This window comes from Hyalella azteca, unplaced genomic scaffold (assembly GCF_000764305.2).
Source record: "Hyalella azteca isolate HAZT.00-mixed unplaced genomic scaffold, Hazt_2.0.2 contig9432, whole genome shotgun sequence".
Classification (NCBI taxonomy): Eukaryota; Metazoa; Arthropoda; class Malacostraca; order Amphipoda; family Hyalellidae; genus Hyalella; species Hyalella azteca.
Genome location: NW_025939504.1, coordinates 114,336 through 132,155, shown reverse-complemented (window position 1 = coordinate 132,155; position 17,820 = coordinate 114,336). Strand labels below are relative to the sequence as shown.

General features: G+C 38.6%; 2 protein-coding genes across 3 annotated transcripts; both read left to right on the top strand.

Moving 5' to 3' along the window:
- Positions 1-453: 453 nt before the first annotated feature.
- LOC125178390 (titin homolog) lies at positions 454-11,507 on the top strand (the record flags this gene model as incomplete). Its single annotated transcript, XM_047882024.1, has 10 exons — positions 454-1,906; positions 2,382-2,642; positions 2,854-2,963; positions 3,708-3,828; positions 4,352-4,419; positions 4,752-4,840; positions 5,498-5,594; positions 6,262-6,394; positions 7,218-7,379; positions 8,256-11,507. Coding segments are annotated over exons 1-10 (5,649 nt in total), but the record flags the coding sequence as incomplete, so codon positions are not given.
- On the top strand, positions 11,501-17,063 carry LOC108675260 (mucin-17). 2 transcript variants are annotated; one of them, XM_018163257.2, is made up of 5 exons: positions 11,501-13,146; positions 13,384-13,493; positions 14,050-14,161; positions 15,051-15,233; positions 15,682-17,063. In XM_018163257.2, exons 1-5 carry the CDS (start codon positions 11,517-11,519, stop codon positions 15,762-15,764), a joined length of 2,118 nt encoding a protein of 705 aa, XP_018018746.1. In that variant the 5' UTR covers positions 11,501-11,516; the 3' UTR covers positions 15,765-17,063. The 2 variants fall into 2 exon arrangements, with proteins under 2 accessions (XP_018018746.1, XP_018018753.1); XM_018163264.2 differs by lacking the exon at positions 15,051-15,233.
- Positions 17,064-17,820: the final 757 nt, after the last annotated feature.

The window sequence follows — 17,820 nt, the reverse complement described above, 5'->3', positions numbered from 1 at the left end:
TTTAATACGGCGAAAAATTTTTTTTTGCTACAGATCTTAGCAGAAGTAACTTTTCAAAATAGCATTTTTCACCATTTTTTTTCATGAATTTTTCAAAGCTAGTATATAAATGTAGTATTTTTCGACTTCCTTTATACTACATAGATAGGAAAAATGTTGTCGTTTATGCCACTATATTTAGTTTTGCAATATTCCAATTAGTTTTGCTACTATAACAGTTTTACGCCGTGTCGGAGGACTCTCCCGAGTTACCCCGGTTGACGGTATATATATAAGATTTGTTCTTAATAGGTTTCTATGAGGTTTTAACAAAAATAAAAATATAGTAGTTTGTCATTATTTATACGTACATTTTACTCTATTACCCCTGTAACTCAGGACAAATTCATTCAAGCAGTTATAATATTTCTTTAGTGTGAACTTCTTGATCATTTTTATAAATGCTGTCACTTTTTCAGAGTTCCAGCTTGGTATTTACAGGTAGGACTTTTTCAGTTAGAATATTAGGTAGGAATATTAATATTCAATTCCTAGAATTCACTTAATTACCATGAAAAAACCAGCACAAATTCCTCAGAAAAAAGAGAAGGAGCCTCTTCTCATCTCGACAATGAAGACAACCAGCAAGAAAAAGAAGCCCTCCAAGGTGAATGTAAAAGCCATGCAGTCAATGCTTGATAGTTCACTGATTACCTCAAATGTTCCCTTGAAGATAAGTTTTAATAAACCTTCAGTTGCTGTGAAGTCAAAGGATGTGAAGAAAAATGACTCATCTCAGCCTCCAAAAGTCAAGAAGAGTGAGAACATGCCACCTGTTGTTGGGTCTTCCAGCAGTTCTGCTTCAGGCGTAAAAATGAATGGCTCAAATAAAGCGTCTGTAACCAAGGCACCCGTTCCAGTTGTTAGTCAGCCAAAGAAGAATCAGAAAATTGCTACCACAACTAATGCAGAAAATAGACACAAGAATGTTCTTCCTAGAACTAAACCTTTTTCTGATGCTAGCATAAAGCAAAATATCAATTTGGAGCAGAATGAAGAAGTAGGAGTAGTGCAGAAATTGGTTAAAAAAATTAAAGATGCTCAAAAAGGTAAAAAAATTGATACAATTAAGACTAAGTCTGAAAACTTGGCTCAAAAAACTGCAGAAGTTTGTGACTCTGATGTTTCTACATCTAAAAGTCAATTAAAAAGTAATGACGGCAAGTCTGGAAGTAAACCCCTGAAGAAATCAAAGAATATTGAAGAAGTGTCTATTTTAACAGAATACAATGGCTCCTTAAAGAAGAAGTCAGTAAAAAGTAACAATCAAATGCAGAAAAGCCTTGTGAAGTTACCATTGAAGAAACTTGGGAATATTGAGCCCTGTAGTTCATCTCAATTGCCCCTCTTGAAAGTGAAGAAAGATAAATCCAAGACTTCAGAGAAGAAAGCAGTAGAAACAAAGGTGGTGGAACCCAGCAAAGCACAGCCAAACAATGAGAAAACCAAGCTGGAAAATGATATTGAAGCATTCATTGAAGCAAGCCAGGAACACTTCCAACCCAAACCTAAGCACCTAGTTTTATTGAACAGGAAGACTATCACCGAATCTTCAGAAGATGATGCTCAAAGTCATGAAGAAGCTTGCCGTCAGTATCCTATTGTTCCTAAAATTGTAAGTAGTTCCACGAGCAAGGGAGTTATTTCTTCCAAAATAATAAAGAAGGTTCTTGTGAAGGCTAACAAAAAAGTGAAAAAGATTGCCAAGTCAGAGCAATCTGTTCAAAATGCAGAGACTTTGCAGAAAGTTGAGAAGCAGTCTGAATCTCTTGATGATGGAAAGCCAACATTTGCAAGCATTATGAGTGAAGCACTACTTGCAAAGACATCTGTTCAGAGTGAAGAAAAAGCACTTGAAGAGAAAGAGGTAAGATTTATTATATAAATTCAAGTAACTTGAAGGTATCTATGATTTTCCTGCATAATTTAATTTTTTGGGTGAATATTTAAAGTAAATAAATCATATTCTATTATATGCTAACTGTTGCTTTAAGTATAATTTTCAGCCTCCTGGAAATTTTGAAGTTTTAGGCAATTTTATTTTTAAGCTAAAGTATTAACATCTATCTTCTCCCATTTTATTTTGAGCATGTATAATCTTTTTCTAAGCTTATAATGGTATTTGCAGGCTTTGAATGGTGTGTGCAGGTTTGTTCTCCATGATTCATCACTATTTGTTTGTACATGAGGTGGACGATTCAATTTTTACTGAAATAAACTTATATTGTTTGGTAAACATTTTTTTTCTGGCAGTAACTTGATAGGAAATGATTTAATAGAGGAAATGTACAAATATTCTCAACTTCATGCATGTTTTAATTGATTGTTTGCTATTATTGTAGAATGTGGCAGCTGATGCACCTCAGCTTGTAGCTGCTAAGCGCCGGCCTGGAGCTGTGTCTCTAGAGGAGAAGCAGGCTCGGCTAGCTGAGCGTGAAGCTGCCAAGAGGAAGGCTAGAGCTACCAAGAGGAAAATAAAGAATGCCCGTCTAAGAGGACTTGACCCGGCCCTCATTATCTTACGAGATGAGATCTCCTCTCCAACCTTGCCACGGAAGCGTGTTGTTGAGATCCTTGCTAAACTCACCGTCTGCAGTGAAGAAGTAAATATTTTTAAGTATTTCTTAGAAATGAATTGAGATTTCAGCTATTGGTTTATATATTGATTGTCATTGCTTTAATATGTATTGAATTACTCTTGATATTACCGAGTAACTTATTTGAATGGTAATAGGAATTTCAGTATAATTCCATGGTACCATGAAAGCTGCTAGTCATATTTTATTATTAACTTATGTTCCTTATCTTCCACAGAAACTCAACTTCCAGTGGGCAGTGGAGTGTGCTGGTTTTCTTTCCAAGTTTCCCACAAACATCTCTGCTGCCAGAACATTCTTCCTGATGTTTGAGAGGATCATTCATTTGTAGGACAGAGTATTGTATTCTTTTATTCTGGTGACACTTCTATGCTCTCATTTACAGTGTAATATCAATGTTTTAGCAATTTTTATTACATCTGATATCTCCTGGATGCCTTCAACTATGAGTCTTTCCTTTCTCTTCTTTTTATAACATTTCTCTTTAATTACACTTCTTGTTGTTTGTTTGTCTGCTACAAATCTTTTAATCAATATTTAACACACTTTTACTTGTCCAATCAATCTGAAATTTTGCACACTTGCGTAAAGCTGGAGATAATGCATGAATCAATTGACAGAATGAACAATTTTTAAAATGTATAGGTACACTTTGTTTAATATTAGACAAAATTTTGAATAAATTTTTTAAATAAATAAAAATTCATTGCAAATGTGCAAAATTGGAGACACTGGCCTCTTTAGAAGTGTTGTCTTTAAAGATAATTTTTAGACGCATATTATTTCTCAATGTTGTTCATATAAATTTCATGCAACTAAAAACGAATGAAAAAGTTGGCATTCTTCCCTGGCTCTCCTGTCATGTTAATGCCTCCCTGGCATTATTAATGCAGGGGCTGTGAGAAGATTATGATGGCTGTAATAGAATTTTTAACAGCCAATTTTTTTTTCAGGGGCTGTGAGAAGATGATGCTGGCGTAATAGAATTTTTAAAAGCCAATTTTTTTTCAGGGGCTGTGAGAAGATGATGCTGGCTGTAATAGAATTTTTAAAAGCCAATTTTTTTTTCAGGGGCTGTGAGAAGATAGTGAAGGCAGCATATAGCAGCCCTGGCTTAGTAACGCCTGGTGTTGTGTCGGCTCTCCTTGTGCTCTTCTCCAGGATGCTTTCTACCATCATTGGAGGCTCCTCGGTATGATATGAGTCTTATTTTGTTAGAATGAAACATTCTTAACATTTTTAGTGCTGCATTTTGTTACCCTGAATTTTTCTAACATCATTGGAGGCTCCTCAGTATGATAAGTCTTATTTAGTTATAATGGAACATTCTTAACATTTTTAGTACTGCATTTTGTTACCCTGAATTGTTCTTCCATCATTGAAGGCTTCTCTGTTCTATAATTCATTTTTAATTCTAATGAAATAGTCCTGAAATTTTTAGTGCTGTTATGTAGATGGCATGGATTGACTTGTATTTGTGACCATTATTGTGCTCTTTGTGTGTGGTACATGTGCGTGTTTTATGTGTCATTATTGCCCACTTTAATTATTTCTTCAAAGTCTTTGTCCTTTTCACCTGAATATTGAAGGATATTTGTTCTGATAAAACCCAATATTTTAAGGTTCCATATTTTGATGACGATTGTGCGCTGCTCACGAAAATGTTGATGTTTTCATGGCATAATGTTTCAAATTTTGATGGTAATTTCTAACAGGAATTCCACAGCAAAATGGCATCTTTGACCGGCATGGTGGCTGCAGCCTGGATTGACTTGACTGTCATGTAAGACAATATTTAATATCACTCTCTGAAGTGAATATGTATAACTTGAAATTAAACTAGAATTTGTACTCTTCACATATATATTTAGTTCATGAGCTAATTTCTAGCTAATAAGCTAGAAATTTAGTTTTCTCAATTCGTTAGTTTTTAGTTTTTCTCAGAAATAGTTTTCTCATTTTTCTCAACATTAATAACATTTTTCTGCATCAAATCGTATGTCAATGAGCTCTCATATGCAAAATTTTTCTAGTGCAACAAAATATCTTGATAGGAATATTGTGTCTTGTTATTATCTCAGTGAATTTTATTTCTGAACTGCTTTTGATTTTCAGAAGCCAGGAGGGAGTTCCTATAGATGACGACGAGGACGAACTGAAGGCCGTTGCCAAGCACATCCGTGATACCATCATCACGCCTCTGTGTCAGTTGCCATTTGTGTCACTAGTCTGTTACTTTGTCTCTGGCAGTTACTACTTTCAGCTTCTGTGTCAGTTGCCATTTGTGTCACTAGTCTGTTACTTTGTCTCTGGCAGTTACTACTTTCAGCTTCTGTGTTAGTTGCCATTTGTGTCACTAGTCTGTTACTATGCCTCTGGCAGTTACTACTTTCAGCTTTTGTGTTAGTTGCCATTTGTGTCACTAGTCTGTTACTTTGCCTCTGGCAGCTGCTACTTGTAGACTTTCTCTGTTACTGTGCACTTTCCTGTTAGTTAAAATTCGCGTCACTAGCCTGCCTCTTTGTTGCTACACTTAGAGCTATTAGTTACAAGTCTTGTCACTTCTCTGCCATGTTAATGACTGCGCTTCTTGGAGAGATTACTTAGCTGTACCTGTACTCTGAACTTTAAGCAAAGTGATGGAATTGAAATATTATGTTACTACATTTCTAGAAAATCTAATACATTAATAGCTTCATGACTACTGTAAATATCGAATATTAGGATTAGTCGCCTATACCCACCGTGAATATCATATATATTTAGTACCCCATAGACTCGTGATCACCGCAAATACTGTAAAAAAGAAGGACCTTGTATCTTGTAGTATAAGTTCTCCCGCTGATTCCATGATATTGCAGCGTCCGTGGAGCTGCTGGAGTGCGGACTGGATGCCCTGCTCTGCTCCTATACCCTTGCTGACGACGACCACAGAAAGCTGGCTAGAGCTCTTTGCGGGTATGGCTTATACTACGAAATTAATTATAAGTAAAAATTATTCTCCAATAACTTATTAATATATATAGTATCATCTAAATGATTTCTATCAAGAGCTGTTTACGAGTATGGTTTTACATTATCCTTCGAAATTAATTATTTATACCTAAACATTATTATCTAAAAACTTCAATTTATTTTCAACGCAAAAATTGAAAAAGACATGTCAGCCAATCAAATTAGTGACTGCGATGAAATAATGTTTCATTCTTTTTTTTTTACTGAAACGGGTGGCAACTGGTTAATTATGCTTTGGAATTATTGTCTAGGAACTAAAATTTTTATTTAAAGTTCTTTGCGAGTATGGCATTTTCAATGGTTCGTGTGTGGTACAATAACGCTTTACTTATTTACTACGCTAAGTCATGAGGCAACTATTTAATAATACTTAGTAATTACTATATTTGAACTATTACTTATTAAGCTCTTTTGAATGAGTTGAGAATAGCAAGTTTAGCAATTTAAGTATCGGCTAATGTAGCCACAAAAGGTATTGTTTTTCTAAAATACTCTATTTTAGCTTTTTTCAGTGATTGCGTGTCAAATAAATGATACCTACTGGTACTTCACTTGAGCTTGTGACAATGGTTGGTGGAATCATTATTAATAATTTTATCTCTTTTCACAGAAAGTACCTGCAAAAGATGCTGAACCCTAATATGGAAGTTCCCATGAACGTGCGACCTCGACTTCCTGTCGTGACGTACGTCAAACTGCTGTGCCTCATCAAGCATCTGCACAACTTGCAAGTCAAAAACAACGTCAGTAAGCCTTGATAAATTTGATAGAGCTGGTAACTAAGATTTTTCATAGGTATATATTATTGACAATTTAATAAAATTATTCAAATCTATTCTATGTGTTAGTAGCAGATGAACATCACCCAGAAGATGTCCAGATCCTTTCATACTAGAGTGTCATAGATTGTTCCAAATTATGTTTCATTAGATGTTGGCAAGTATTAGCTATCATCCTGTGATTTAGAGCACGGTTGCTGCGTCAGCTGCTGAGCTATTACCTCAGCACCAGACTCTAATAATGAGCATCATTATTTGAATCAGTCTCTAATAATGGAGTTTTTTTTATCATAACTTGCCCTAACGTGTGCTGATCAAGATATGTCTAGGTACCGTTGCTTGCCAATATATCATAACTTTATTAGGTCTGCAGGTCAAGACTTGTCTACCTTACCTTGTCAATATATCATAACTTGCACTAACGTGAGTAGGTCAAGACTTGTCTACTGTAGCTTGCCAATATATCATAACTTGCCCTAACGTGTACAGGTCAAGACTTGTCTACCGTAGCTTGCCAATATATCATAACTTGCCCTAACGTGTGCAGGTGAAGACTTATCTACCGTGCCTTGCTAATATATCATAACTTGCCCTAACGTGTGAAGGTGAAGACTTATCTACCGTGCCTTGCTAATATCATAACTAACTCGCACTAACGTGTGCAGGTGAAGACTTATCTACCGTGCCTTGCTAATATCATAACTAAGTCGCACTAACGTGTGCAGGTGAAGACTTATCTACCGTGCCTTGCTAATCTATCATAACTAACTCGCACTAACGTGTGCAGGTGAAGACTTTTCTGTCGGAGTTTGTGAAGCAGCACAGCTTGCCACGTGAGCCCCACGACCTGGTGTCCTGGTGCAAGTGCAACAAAGTATCGCTGGTGCACAAGAAGAACTCGCCCCTCATCATCACTCTGCGCACCATGGAGATTCAGTCTATGGCTCCTGTGAGTTGAACTTCATAATTTGGTAGCTTATTTTGACTTCATCCATTTCTCTACTTTTCTACATGTTGGACCATCCATCATTTTATCTGTTGATTGGTTGCATCTAATGCAAAATTTGTTTATGGTATGACCATCTAAATTCATCGTTTGTCATGAATACATAATTTAAGTCATTTCAAAAATACCCATCACCTTTTGATTGAGCTCAAACAATTTAATCTCGTACTATGTTTTTTTGATTTCTATACATAAAGTCTTGCTTGTGTTGGGAATTTTCTCTCTGGAGTGAATCTTAAAGCCATGCAGAAATCAATTTGCTGTATTTTATTCTCAAGTGTCCTAAAATTGTCTCAAGTGTCCTAAAAATCACTATTAAATATATATACTATTTCATCATTTAGAATCGCTTCGATCAGAATGGTGCTAATGACCAAGCAAATTATTTTGAAAAACCTATCGAAGGATTCCTGCTTGCTGGCTTTCACGCCACGACTTTGCATCTCTCTTTTTACAACACTTCTCTTTAACTTCACTTCTTGTTGTTTGTTTGTCTGCTACAAATCTTATAATCTAATCGATATTTAACACACTTCTACCTGTCTAATCGATCTGAAATTTTGCACACTTGCGTAAAGTCGGAGACAATGCATGAATCAATTGACAGAGTGAATAATTTTAAAAAATTAGAAATTCGTCATTAATGTGTATCATCGGAGATAATGGCCTCTTTGGAGGTGTTGTCTTTAAAAATTAATTTTTAAACGCATGTTATTTTGTAGGTAAAAATGTATACAGCAGTAGCTAAGGTTTGGCATTCAAGGTGCGCATGAATCATTTTTTTTTTTTTTTTGTTCTTATCCTTGCTTTATTAAACAGGTACTCTACTGTGACCGCTTTCACAGTTTGAAGCTTGAGAAGTACTCTAGGAAACCTAAGAAAACCAAGCTGCATGTGATCGATGACAAACCTTTGGCCAACCTCGACATTCTTCGACAACGTCTCAGGGAAGAAGATTATGATAACGACGCACAGGAATCTGGGCAGCCATCGCAGGATCTGTCTGGAGATGAAGAACAAGAGATGGCTGCTGCTGAGAAGAAGAGGAAGAGGGATGATGATGCTGACGAATTCGTAGACATCCTCAAGATTAAATCCTGGAAGCCCCCTAAACTGGTGAAGGTTGAGCAAAAACCTAAGAAGCCAAACTTGGTTAAATTGCCTGTGATAGAAACAGAAGCTGAAAAGAGAGCCAAAATTAAAGATGAGAAGAGGAAACGTATGGCTGAAAAGAAGGCGCGAAGGGAACAAGCATTGAAGGAACAGGCGCTAAATAAAGCCAAGAAGGCAGCTAGAAGTCTTGATGAGTCTAGTATCAAGGGATCTGGAATGCTTAAGAATGAAAAATCTACAAGTAACGAATCTTCTTTTGAAGTAATTGAAAAGCAGGCAGAAGAAGATAAAGCTTCCAAGTCTGTGTGCGCTTCTGAAGATGCTGATGATTCCATAATTATTGTTGAAGAGCATACAACGGAAGAGGATGAAGACCGAGACGATGATGGCGTTGAAAAGGGAAAAGGCACAGTAGATGTGACCTCAGAGCCTGAAAAAGAAATTGACCAAACAAATGAATCAAGGGAGCAAAAAGAGACCAAATTACCTGTTGTAGTTGAGAAAATGCAAGCTGAGCATAAAACGGCTAATCTGAAAATATCTGATACACGTGAGAAGATGTTCTCAGATAAGGAGATTAAAAAGTATAAGAGGAAGGCCCTCCGTGAGCTGGAGCTGCTTCGAGAGGAGGCAAAGCAAGCACGTGCCAAAGAACGTGAGGAGCAACAGGCTGCCATGGAGGCAGCTCGCCTAGAGAGTGTGTTAGCGAACAAGGCGAAGCCCGCTAAGATGGATTGGTCAAATTACAAGCAAGTCAAGGCGCCTCCGTCAGGTGGGCTGTCTAACCAGGGTAACCAATTCCTCAATGAGATGTACAAGGCCAAGACATCTAACCAGTTGGTCCAGGAAGAACGAAATGTCATTAAAGAGATTGATCGTATGGCTCATTTTGAGAAGAAAGTTAAGAGGATCAGGTCTCGCGTCAATAAACTTCAGAAGACCAATGACCCCGAGGTTAAGATTGAAGAACAGAATACAGAACTTTCAGAGACAAATGTAGAAGATGAAAACCTTGAAGTCTCTGGAATGGCAGAGAAGAAACCCGTATCTCCTCCTGCTCGTTCAGAGCAAACAAATAAATCTGATTTGGAAGTTGTTTTTGCAAGCATTCCATCACTTTCCGTCGCCGAAAAACGCAAATCTTTGGATGTCAGTGACGACGTGAATCCAAATGTCAAGAAATTGCCCAAGTCAGCAATTTGTATGGAGCAGAAATTGCACAACGGTTGCATGCGTGCAATAAAGGCGAATGAACATTATGGAAAATTTGTTTCGGCTATGGTGTCATCAAGCGCTGCTGAGAAGTACGAGAGAGAGCTTCTGGAGAAGAAAGAGAAACTTGCTAAAGGACTTCTCATCATGAGGGATGATTTTGCTCCTCATCCTGAAGAAATTCTGTTCAAAGAGGAACGCCAGGAAGAAGGAAATGAAACCTCTGAATCTGGAGATGAGGCTGAAGAATTTGAAGAAAATGACAGTGAGAGTGGAGTTGATGAATCAGAGGAGAATAATTCCGAGAGCGAGGATCTAGAGGAGGAGAAAGAACAGCAACGTGGCTCTGCCGAAGGTGAGCCCCAGGAGGAAGGCTCTGATTCGGATGTAGATGAAGAAAATACAAACGCAAACAGAGCGAATGATGCTGAGGACACTGTAAGTGTTAATAATTTTGTTGAAGCTAGTGCCAGATGTGAAGATGGCATAGATGAAGACATTCAAGTCACTGTTGAAAATGATGGTAATTATATTGAGGAATGTGATGTGCATATGAAACCTATGGATGAAGAACAGAAGTCAGATGATTCCATTGAAGAGCTGAGTGAAAATGATTGCTCAAAAGTTGTAAAAGGAAATGAGCAGACTGTTGACAGCAACAGTGACTCGTTTAGTGGAAAAACAGACCACAATTATGTATCCAAGAAAGAGCAAACTGAAGTTTCTACTGAAGAGAACGATAAAGAAACGTCTTTCAAGTTGGCGCTCAACTGTGATGACTCAGGTGACGAGGGAAAACTTCAGATTGATGATAAAGCTGACTCAGGTGACGAGGACAAACTTCAGAGTGATGATGTGAGCGCTACTGAACTAAGTCAAACAACACTTGTTGAATTAGAGGGAAATAGAACCAAGCATACTTCTTTGCAGCCAGTGTATGAAAGTACCGACGATCAGAAAACTGATGACGAAGCGCTTTTCAGCGAAGTTCCTGAAACTGATAACGAAATTGACGCGCAAGTTGAAAGTACCTTGGTGTTTTTGAATTCTCCTCAAGTCAATTCAAAGCCCTTGTCTCCATCAGTAGTTCACTCACTCCAATCAGAGCGCTCTGCCTTTAGTGAGCAAACAGCATCCACACCTAAAGTGTCACTAAGCAATACTCGTCAAGTTCCCAAACTCCGCACTCCTCTCAGTTCAATTTCTGCTCGCAGTTCTGTCTCTCCTTCATCTAGTCTCAAGTCTCCTAAAGTCTCCTTACTAAAGTCGGATTCAGCACTCAACTTGAAGGCTCTGGACTTGAATTACTCTGAGAAACCTAACGAGAGTCAATTTACTGCCCCCGACGTGGCAGAACGAAAGAGTCCCATCATCAAAACAGCAATTCAAGCCTCTCCTAAAACGAATCAAAAGAGTTCTACTTATTCTGATGAGCCCAAGACGATGAGGCAGGAATCGCCTAAGCCCATAGCTACTTTGGATTCGCCAAAACGCTTAGTTTGTCATTCCGAATCAAAACAATTGGACAAATCAACACCGATGGAAATTTCAAAAGTCGTATCCCACAAACTAGATACACTCACAACAGGAAGTCCTAAGTCCGACTCTCCTAAAGTAGGTACTCCAAAGTCAGACACTTCTAAAGTAGGTACTCCCAAGTCTGACACTTCTGAAGTGGGTACTCCCAAGTCTGTCGCTTCTAAAGTGGGTACTCCCAAGTCTGACGCTTCTANTCCCAAGTCTGCTTTATCGAAAATGGACACTCCCAAGTCTGCTTCATCGAAAATCATTTTGCAGAAAGCTGTAACGCCTTTGCTTGAACCCTCGACGCTTAAGTTTACCACGCCCTCTAAGTTAGTCGTTTCATGTAATAAATCGACTAATAGCTTTCCTTCTTCAAATGACTCTTCCATCACGTCTAAAGACAATCCTATTGCATTCACATCACCAAAAGTTGTGGCTAATGCGGGACGTGCCCATACTGAAAATATTGATCCCAACGAAGGAGATGAATTAGAGGTTCATTTCGGGGATGCGCTTATTTTTTCAACTGTGAAGAAATCCCTCGATAATTCGGCTGTTAAAAGCCCTACCCGACAACGGAGATTGTCACTCAACCGCACTCCATGCAAGCCTTCATTTTCATCATCCACAATTATGCACCGCAGTCCTTCTCCTGGTGAGCTCTTAGAAAGGCCTTTAGTGCATTCTGAGCATCACGACGAGTTAAAGGACAATGATGACGAGAATTCTTTCCAACGAGAGAGGTCATCACTCCAGAGCATTGTAAGCAAGCCTTCACCCACGATCAATCGCCGAAGCCCTTCTCCTGATGATATATTTGAAAGATCTTTGTTGCACTCTATTTCTCCTGATGATATCATCGAAAGATCTTTGTTGCACTCTGTTTCTCCTGATGAACTGAAGAGGTCGCTTACGGAAAGTCCCAGGCTAGTGTCATCCGCTGCTCTTAACAGCGAGGTGCACATAAGCCCAGACGCAAGTTGTGACGATGGTGCCGTCGTAGAACTGAATCACGAGATGCATTCAGGGAGTGAAGAAGAGTTGGTTCGTACCGCCATGGCTTCCATCAGAACCAAGTCACCCATTAAAAAGATGCGGGAGGAGCAGGAAGAGTCAACCCCTATCACAAGGAAACGCGAGCGAAGTACTTCACCCACCAAATCGGCAGTGAAGAGTAAAACTCCCGATTCTAGAAAGAAATCTAGGTCAACTGGCTTTGAAACCACACCCTTGTTAGAACATGTCAAGAGTCCCAGCCTGAAAAATTCTTCCCCTACCTTGAAAACCTATCCTTCTCCTAAGGAAGAACAGTTATTCAAGGATATCTCTAATGATTCTGTTACTCCTTCAGAGACTTTAGACTTGGAGATCAAGAAAGAAGATACTAGCAAGTCCTCAGTGACGTCGTCGAAAGTTGTCACTCCAGAAGACTCAACCGCTCGGAGAACAACTCGTCGACGTAGGAGTACGTCTGAAGGTCCTGAAAGCAAGATGCCTGACGCGGTGCTAGCACCTGTTGCTACTGACAGCATCGCATCGCGCACCCGACGCCGGAGTCTCTCTGGCATGTCCACTGACGACGAGGCTTCAGCTCCTGCTCAGGTTTCTGGTGTTGTGGGCGCAAGAACTCGTCGTCGGAGCATCTCTGATGCCGAGGCTCTTACGCCTATGAAGAGAATTGTGATCGACACCATTCCTGAAGAGGAGTCTGACGAGAGCAGCGGATCTACTGTACAACCAAATGTAAAGCCTTCCGCCCGACGTAAAAGCCTTGCTGCTAAGGCAACTCCGCAGAAGGCGCCTAACTTTGGTACTGCTGCCGTTTTACTAGAGGCGGCCGCCCCATCCCCTGTACTCGCAGGTATGCATTGCGATTTTTATGAAAAGTATCAACTGTGCTAGCTGCGTTAAATTTACCCAGGTTTTGAATTTTTTTCGTGTCACATTTTGTTATTTATTTCTTTGCCGCTTATCAAATTAGCGTGTTCGTGATCATACTAGATCAGACTTGATTAAGTAAAATATGTAATCTAAACTCTTGTACATTGTGCTACTTCAATTGTCGTCACCATTGTTTCTTAAAAACCTATCATTGCAGGTCGTGGTAACAGAAGAGCCTCTCTCACGAGCACGGCATCTACGAGCGTCTCTACTCCTACCAGACGCCGCTCCCTCGCATCCTCTTCTCGAGCCGGCAGCGTATCCAAGGTAGCGCTTCATGGACTTTGTAACTCATTATCCTTGTCTATATGTTTGATTATATTCGAACACGAAATCGGTCCCTAGTTTATATGAAGACCTGAAAGTATTTCTTATTGAAAATTTTCTTAATCTCTGGTCTTCAACGATACTTGCATAGATGAAAACTTCTGCCCAATTATGCCGATAGTGATTAAATGGTACGTAAGTAGTGTAAATAACTGAATTGCGTACAATTATGGTGAGCTCAACCGCCAGGTCTACTTGCTGCTGAAGCAGAATAGCCCATAAAATATGAATGTGATCAAATGAAAAGCATATGCATGAAGTGCAAACCTATTTTAAAAACCCTCATTAGGAGTTATTTAAATGAAGAATTCTGAGGCATCCGATAAACTCAAATATTGATATGAGTATAGTTCTCTTCACTTGATGTTAAGTGACAAAAAAGCGTTCATGATGGAGATCAACGCTTCCTAATACAATTCTAAATTACGGAGAGCTTTTTGCAGTCAAATGACTTTTTTAAAGAGAGAAAAAGTGGCTAGAGTGATGTTTGTTACAGGAACTAGACGCGGAGTCTTGTGCATCACCGCGCCGTGTATCAAAAATGCGCCGCCTCTCTGAGAGCCCCACAAAAGGGCTCATGGTCGACACCAAGGAAGATGCTACCGCAGGTTTGTGTCTACATTGAAATTATTCTGTTAAAAATATTAATGATGTTCGTTCATTATTATTTTCTGCTATGAGAAGACCCTATGAACCTGAACGAGTTTGGAGGAGTGTTTATTTACAATCAATAATAAACTGGTTTAGTACGGGATCGGCATTCATATGTCACAATTCGTATGTATCTAAATCATGTTAGTGTCACCATGTTTGTAGAATTTAATGTTATCTATACATGTTCAGAGCTGTTTTCAATTAAGAAAATTAATCTAGCAAAAATTGATTTTCTGCGATATTGAAGGTTTCAATCCGTTGCATTTTATCTAGCAAGCTTTTCTTGGCTAAAAAGAGCAAGTGCAGAAAGAACAATTCATGCTTGGATGCATGCGGATATCATCAATAATACTGACCCGTCGTAACTATTTTCTTCGCAGCTCAGTTATATTTTTGACTATGAGTAATATTCGACATCGGCATGATATTCCCTTGGTGATCATCACGTTTTAGCTGTGTTTAAAATTCACTTGTGAGTTCGATTTTATGTTGGGTTTGACTCAATTATCCATTAAAGCTTTTCCATTTCGTTCATCGAATGGAATATTGCCGAGGATCGAACGTTATCACTGTGCCTGACTTTATTATTTCGAAAGGTATAATGCATATAACTTTATTACATCGCACCTATTCCGGAGCAATGGCTTAGAGATGCCCGTTGAGTTTCTGACGGCGATGTATGTCTGTTAATGTTAGGAGATGCGAATGGAGTTTCTAGTGAGAATCGTATGTCTGTAAACAACCTCATTGAGCGTGAACACTTTCGTATTGAAAACAACAGATATTTCCTTATTGTCTCATGGTAAGTATATTGAAGCTGAGACACTCCCGTGTCTCCGTCAGGTGTCACTGCGCAACGTGTCCTGCCCAAGCGTGAGTCTCGAAGTCTTAAAGAAACCATAGGACTTAAGACTTGTCCCGTGGTTGTCTTGGAAAGACTTTCGCCTGCGTGGTACACCAACCCTGTTGTAGTCATGAGAAGATTAACTCCAAGTACAAGCTCCTTTGTTGTCCTGGGCAAAAGATGTAGGTCTTTTTCTGGTTCATCAGTAAACTTGTAGTTTGGGCCGTGTTATCAAAACTAGCGTACCTAAGTAAATGAAACCTAAGTATTACGTAAATGTTGCTGCCTAAATACGCGTCGCAAGGACAATTAGTGGCCGATTTCTTGTTTGTGATTGGTGGGTTTAGCTTGAAAAGCCGTCTGTGCTTGCTGCTTGGCTTACGCAGCGTCTGTCACGCTGAGCGAAAAAAAAACTTTTATGGTTTTTAGAATGTTTCTAATGCCTGAATGACGTGGTCTGATCTGATCAAGTAACTAGTAAAGTTGTAGACAAATGACGTACTCTAACGATATTGTCATCTTTATTCCTAAATTATCTTATTTTATTAATTATTATCCAAGGTATGTTTGAATCAAGGAATGCATTCCATTGATATTAACCCATTGTAACGTGTCTTGTGTGTCGCCCAGCTGTGGAGGACAGCGATAACACCGACAGTGACGCAGGAGTGCGCCGTACGCTACGCCGTCGCCAGCCAAAAACATACAAGTAGGAGGTGGAGGAGAAAATGTTCGCTGTTGCTACTGCTGCTTCTCAATTGGACGTCGCTTTCGTGGTCAACGAACGACTTCGTAACTTGACGTTCACCAATGTCTGTACAATTTTCAGCTAATGCTAATATTGTTTGTATGATTATCGGATGAAGCAGCCGATAATTAAACACTGGATCGTACGTTCTGAATTATGTTGTCTTCGCCTGCACTCAAGATAGTTCTCCTGGAACTGCTGAGATATTTGCGCCATAATAATTACGTGTGGGAATAGAATTTTGAGAACAATGAAGGCTTCTTTAGAAAAGGAAAATGTTTAGAGTAGATCTGCATCAAAGGTGGGCTTTGAGTCAGTGGAGCGTCTCTTTATAAGTAATTACGCTACCGGATCATTTGCTAACCTCTTTGATGCCACTTCAATTAGCACATTATTGCGCGTTTTTCACAAGTCTTCAATAATTTCAATTTTTAGTTTTTTCGTTCTATTTTTAGGTTTTAACGATTCGATTACCTGAAAAGTTGTTTGGCATTTGATTATTAATAAACGCAACCGAGATGATTTTGCTATTTGATGTAGGTAGTTAGGTAGCGTTTGGAAATAGATATTGTCATTAGCCCAGGCATAATTTCTAGTGACTGACGTCAAATGCCCACTGATTGTTTCTATTTCTCTTGATTAATCTCAAGCCAGTTTTCGAATAAAAATGGGATTGATTTTAACAAATTTTGATTGTAAAATAAAATTCTCTCATCCTTCATGTATTATTAAGCCGGTGTTTTGAATACCGAGTACTATAGAAACTTCTGTCAAATGTTCGGAGGTAATTGTTGTTGGACGGCGTATTGAAGTCGGGATGCAGTCTCTTGCGGCAGTTCTTCACTATTTACAGGACATTAGCTTATCTGCACTTGTTTCTTGTACAGAGCTCGCCGCGTTGTCGTAGATACGCTCGAGCTTTTGTCGAATTTTTGCCCACGTTTTGATTTTTATTAGACGAACAAGATGCTGCATTCTTTTGTCATAATTCATGTAAAGATTCTATCTTCTTTATAGAATCTATAGGTTGTATGTATTAATTTCTTGCAGCAACTAACTGCAAACCATTACAACAATTTTGTTAACCATGCCGTAATGTTAGATTCATAACACTAACTGATAACTTAAAAGGAAACTAATGATCGATTGAACGATGTTTGTACTTGAGGCGTTTTGATAGTTCCATATCAATTGGATTATCAATTTTTGTGATTCCGTTACTACCCTTTGTAATGAATTTTCCAATAAAGTTATTTTCTGGTTACTGAAACCACTTCTTCTCTGGTGTTTAATCGAGCTTGTGGTACTAGTTGTGTAAAAAATGCATTCATGTTGGAGGATGAGTACTCACTTTACTAACAGAAAGCTTGCCGGCTAGTATGCGCATGTCGTAAATACAAGCAGCAAATGCTACCTTTGTTTTTAAATACAAGCAGCAAATGCTACCTTTGTTTTTAAATACGAGCAGCAAATGCTACCTTTGTTTTTAAATACTAGCAGCAAATGCTACCTTTGTTTTTAAATACGAGCAGCAAATGCTACCTTTGTTTTTAAATACGAGCAGCAAATGCTACCTTTCCTATATTTACTTTTGGATATATTTGCTGTTCAACCAGCTCTTTCCGCTGCTTCCTGGAAATTCAAAAAGCATCCTATATTTTCAATTATAATAGTTTTTAGGTTTGAGTGTACATAGAAGTGAAACAAATTCTCAAGAGTCCTATTTTCATCTGGGAAGATAGTTTTAACGTCAGTCGACAACTATAACCAAAAATTTTCTAAACTAGAAAATTTGCTATTACAGCTTCATGTCCTAAAGAATGTGATCATCTTGTTGAACATTTTCTATGTCTTGAATTATCATGATTTAGATTGCAGGTCGACTCTCGTCTGGAATTCGACATTTGCGCTTGATATGTGAATTGCATTGTAACTTCAGAATTTACATTCTGCTGATAGCCTGATGAAACAACTATTTCTAATGTAAAAAGTCGTGTTATCTATCAAGATATTGGTGATTT

Coding starts and splice junctions, on each gene's coding strand:
- LOC108675260 (XM_018163257.2), top strand. CDS start 11,517: ATGGACACTCCCAAGTCTGCTTCATCGAAAATCATTTTGCAGAAAGCT. Junction 14,162..15,050: donor CAAGGAAGATGCTACCGCAG/GTTTGTGTCTAC, acceptor TGTCTCCGTCAG/GTGTCACTGCGCAACGTGTC. Junction 15,234..15,681: donor TGTTGTCCTGGGCAAAAGAT/GTAGGTCTTTTT, acceptor TGTGTCGCCCAG/CTGTGGAGGACAGCGATAAC.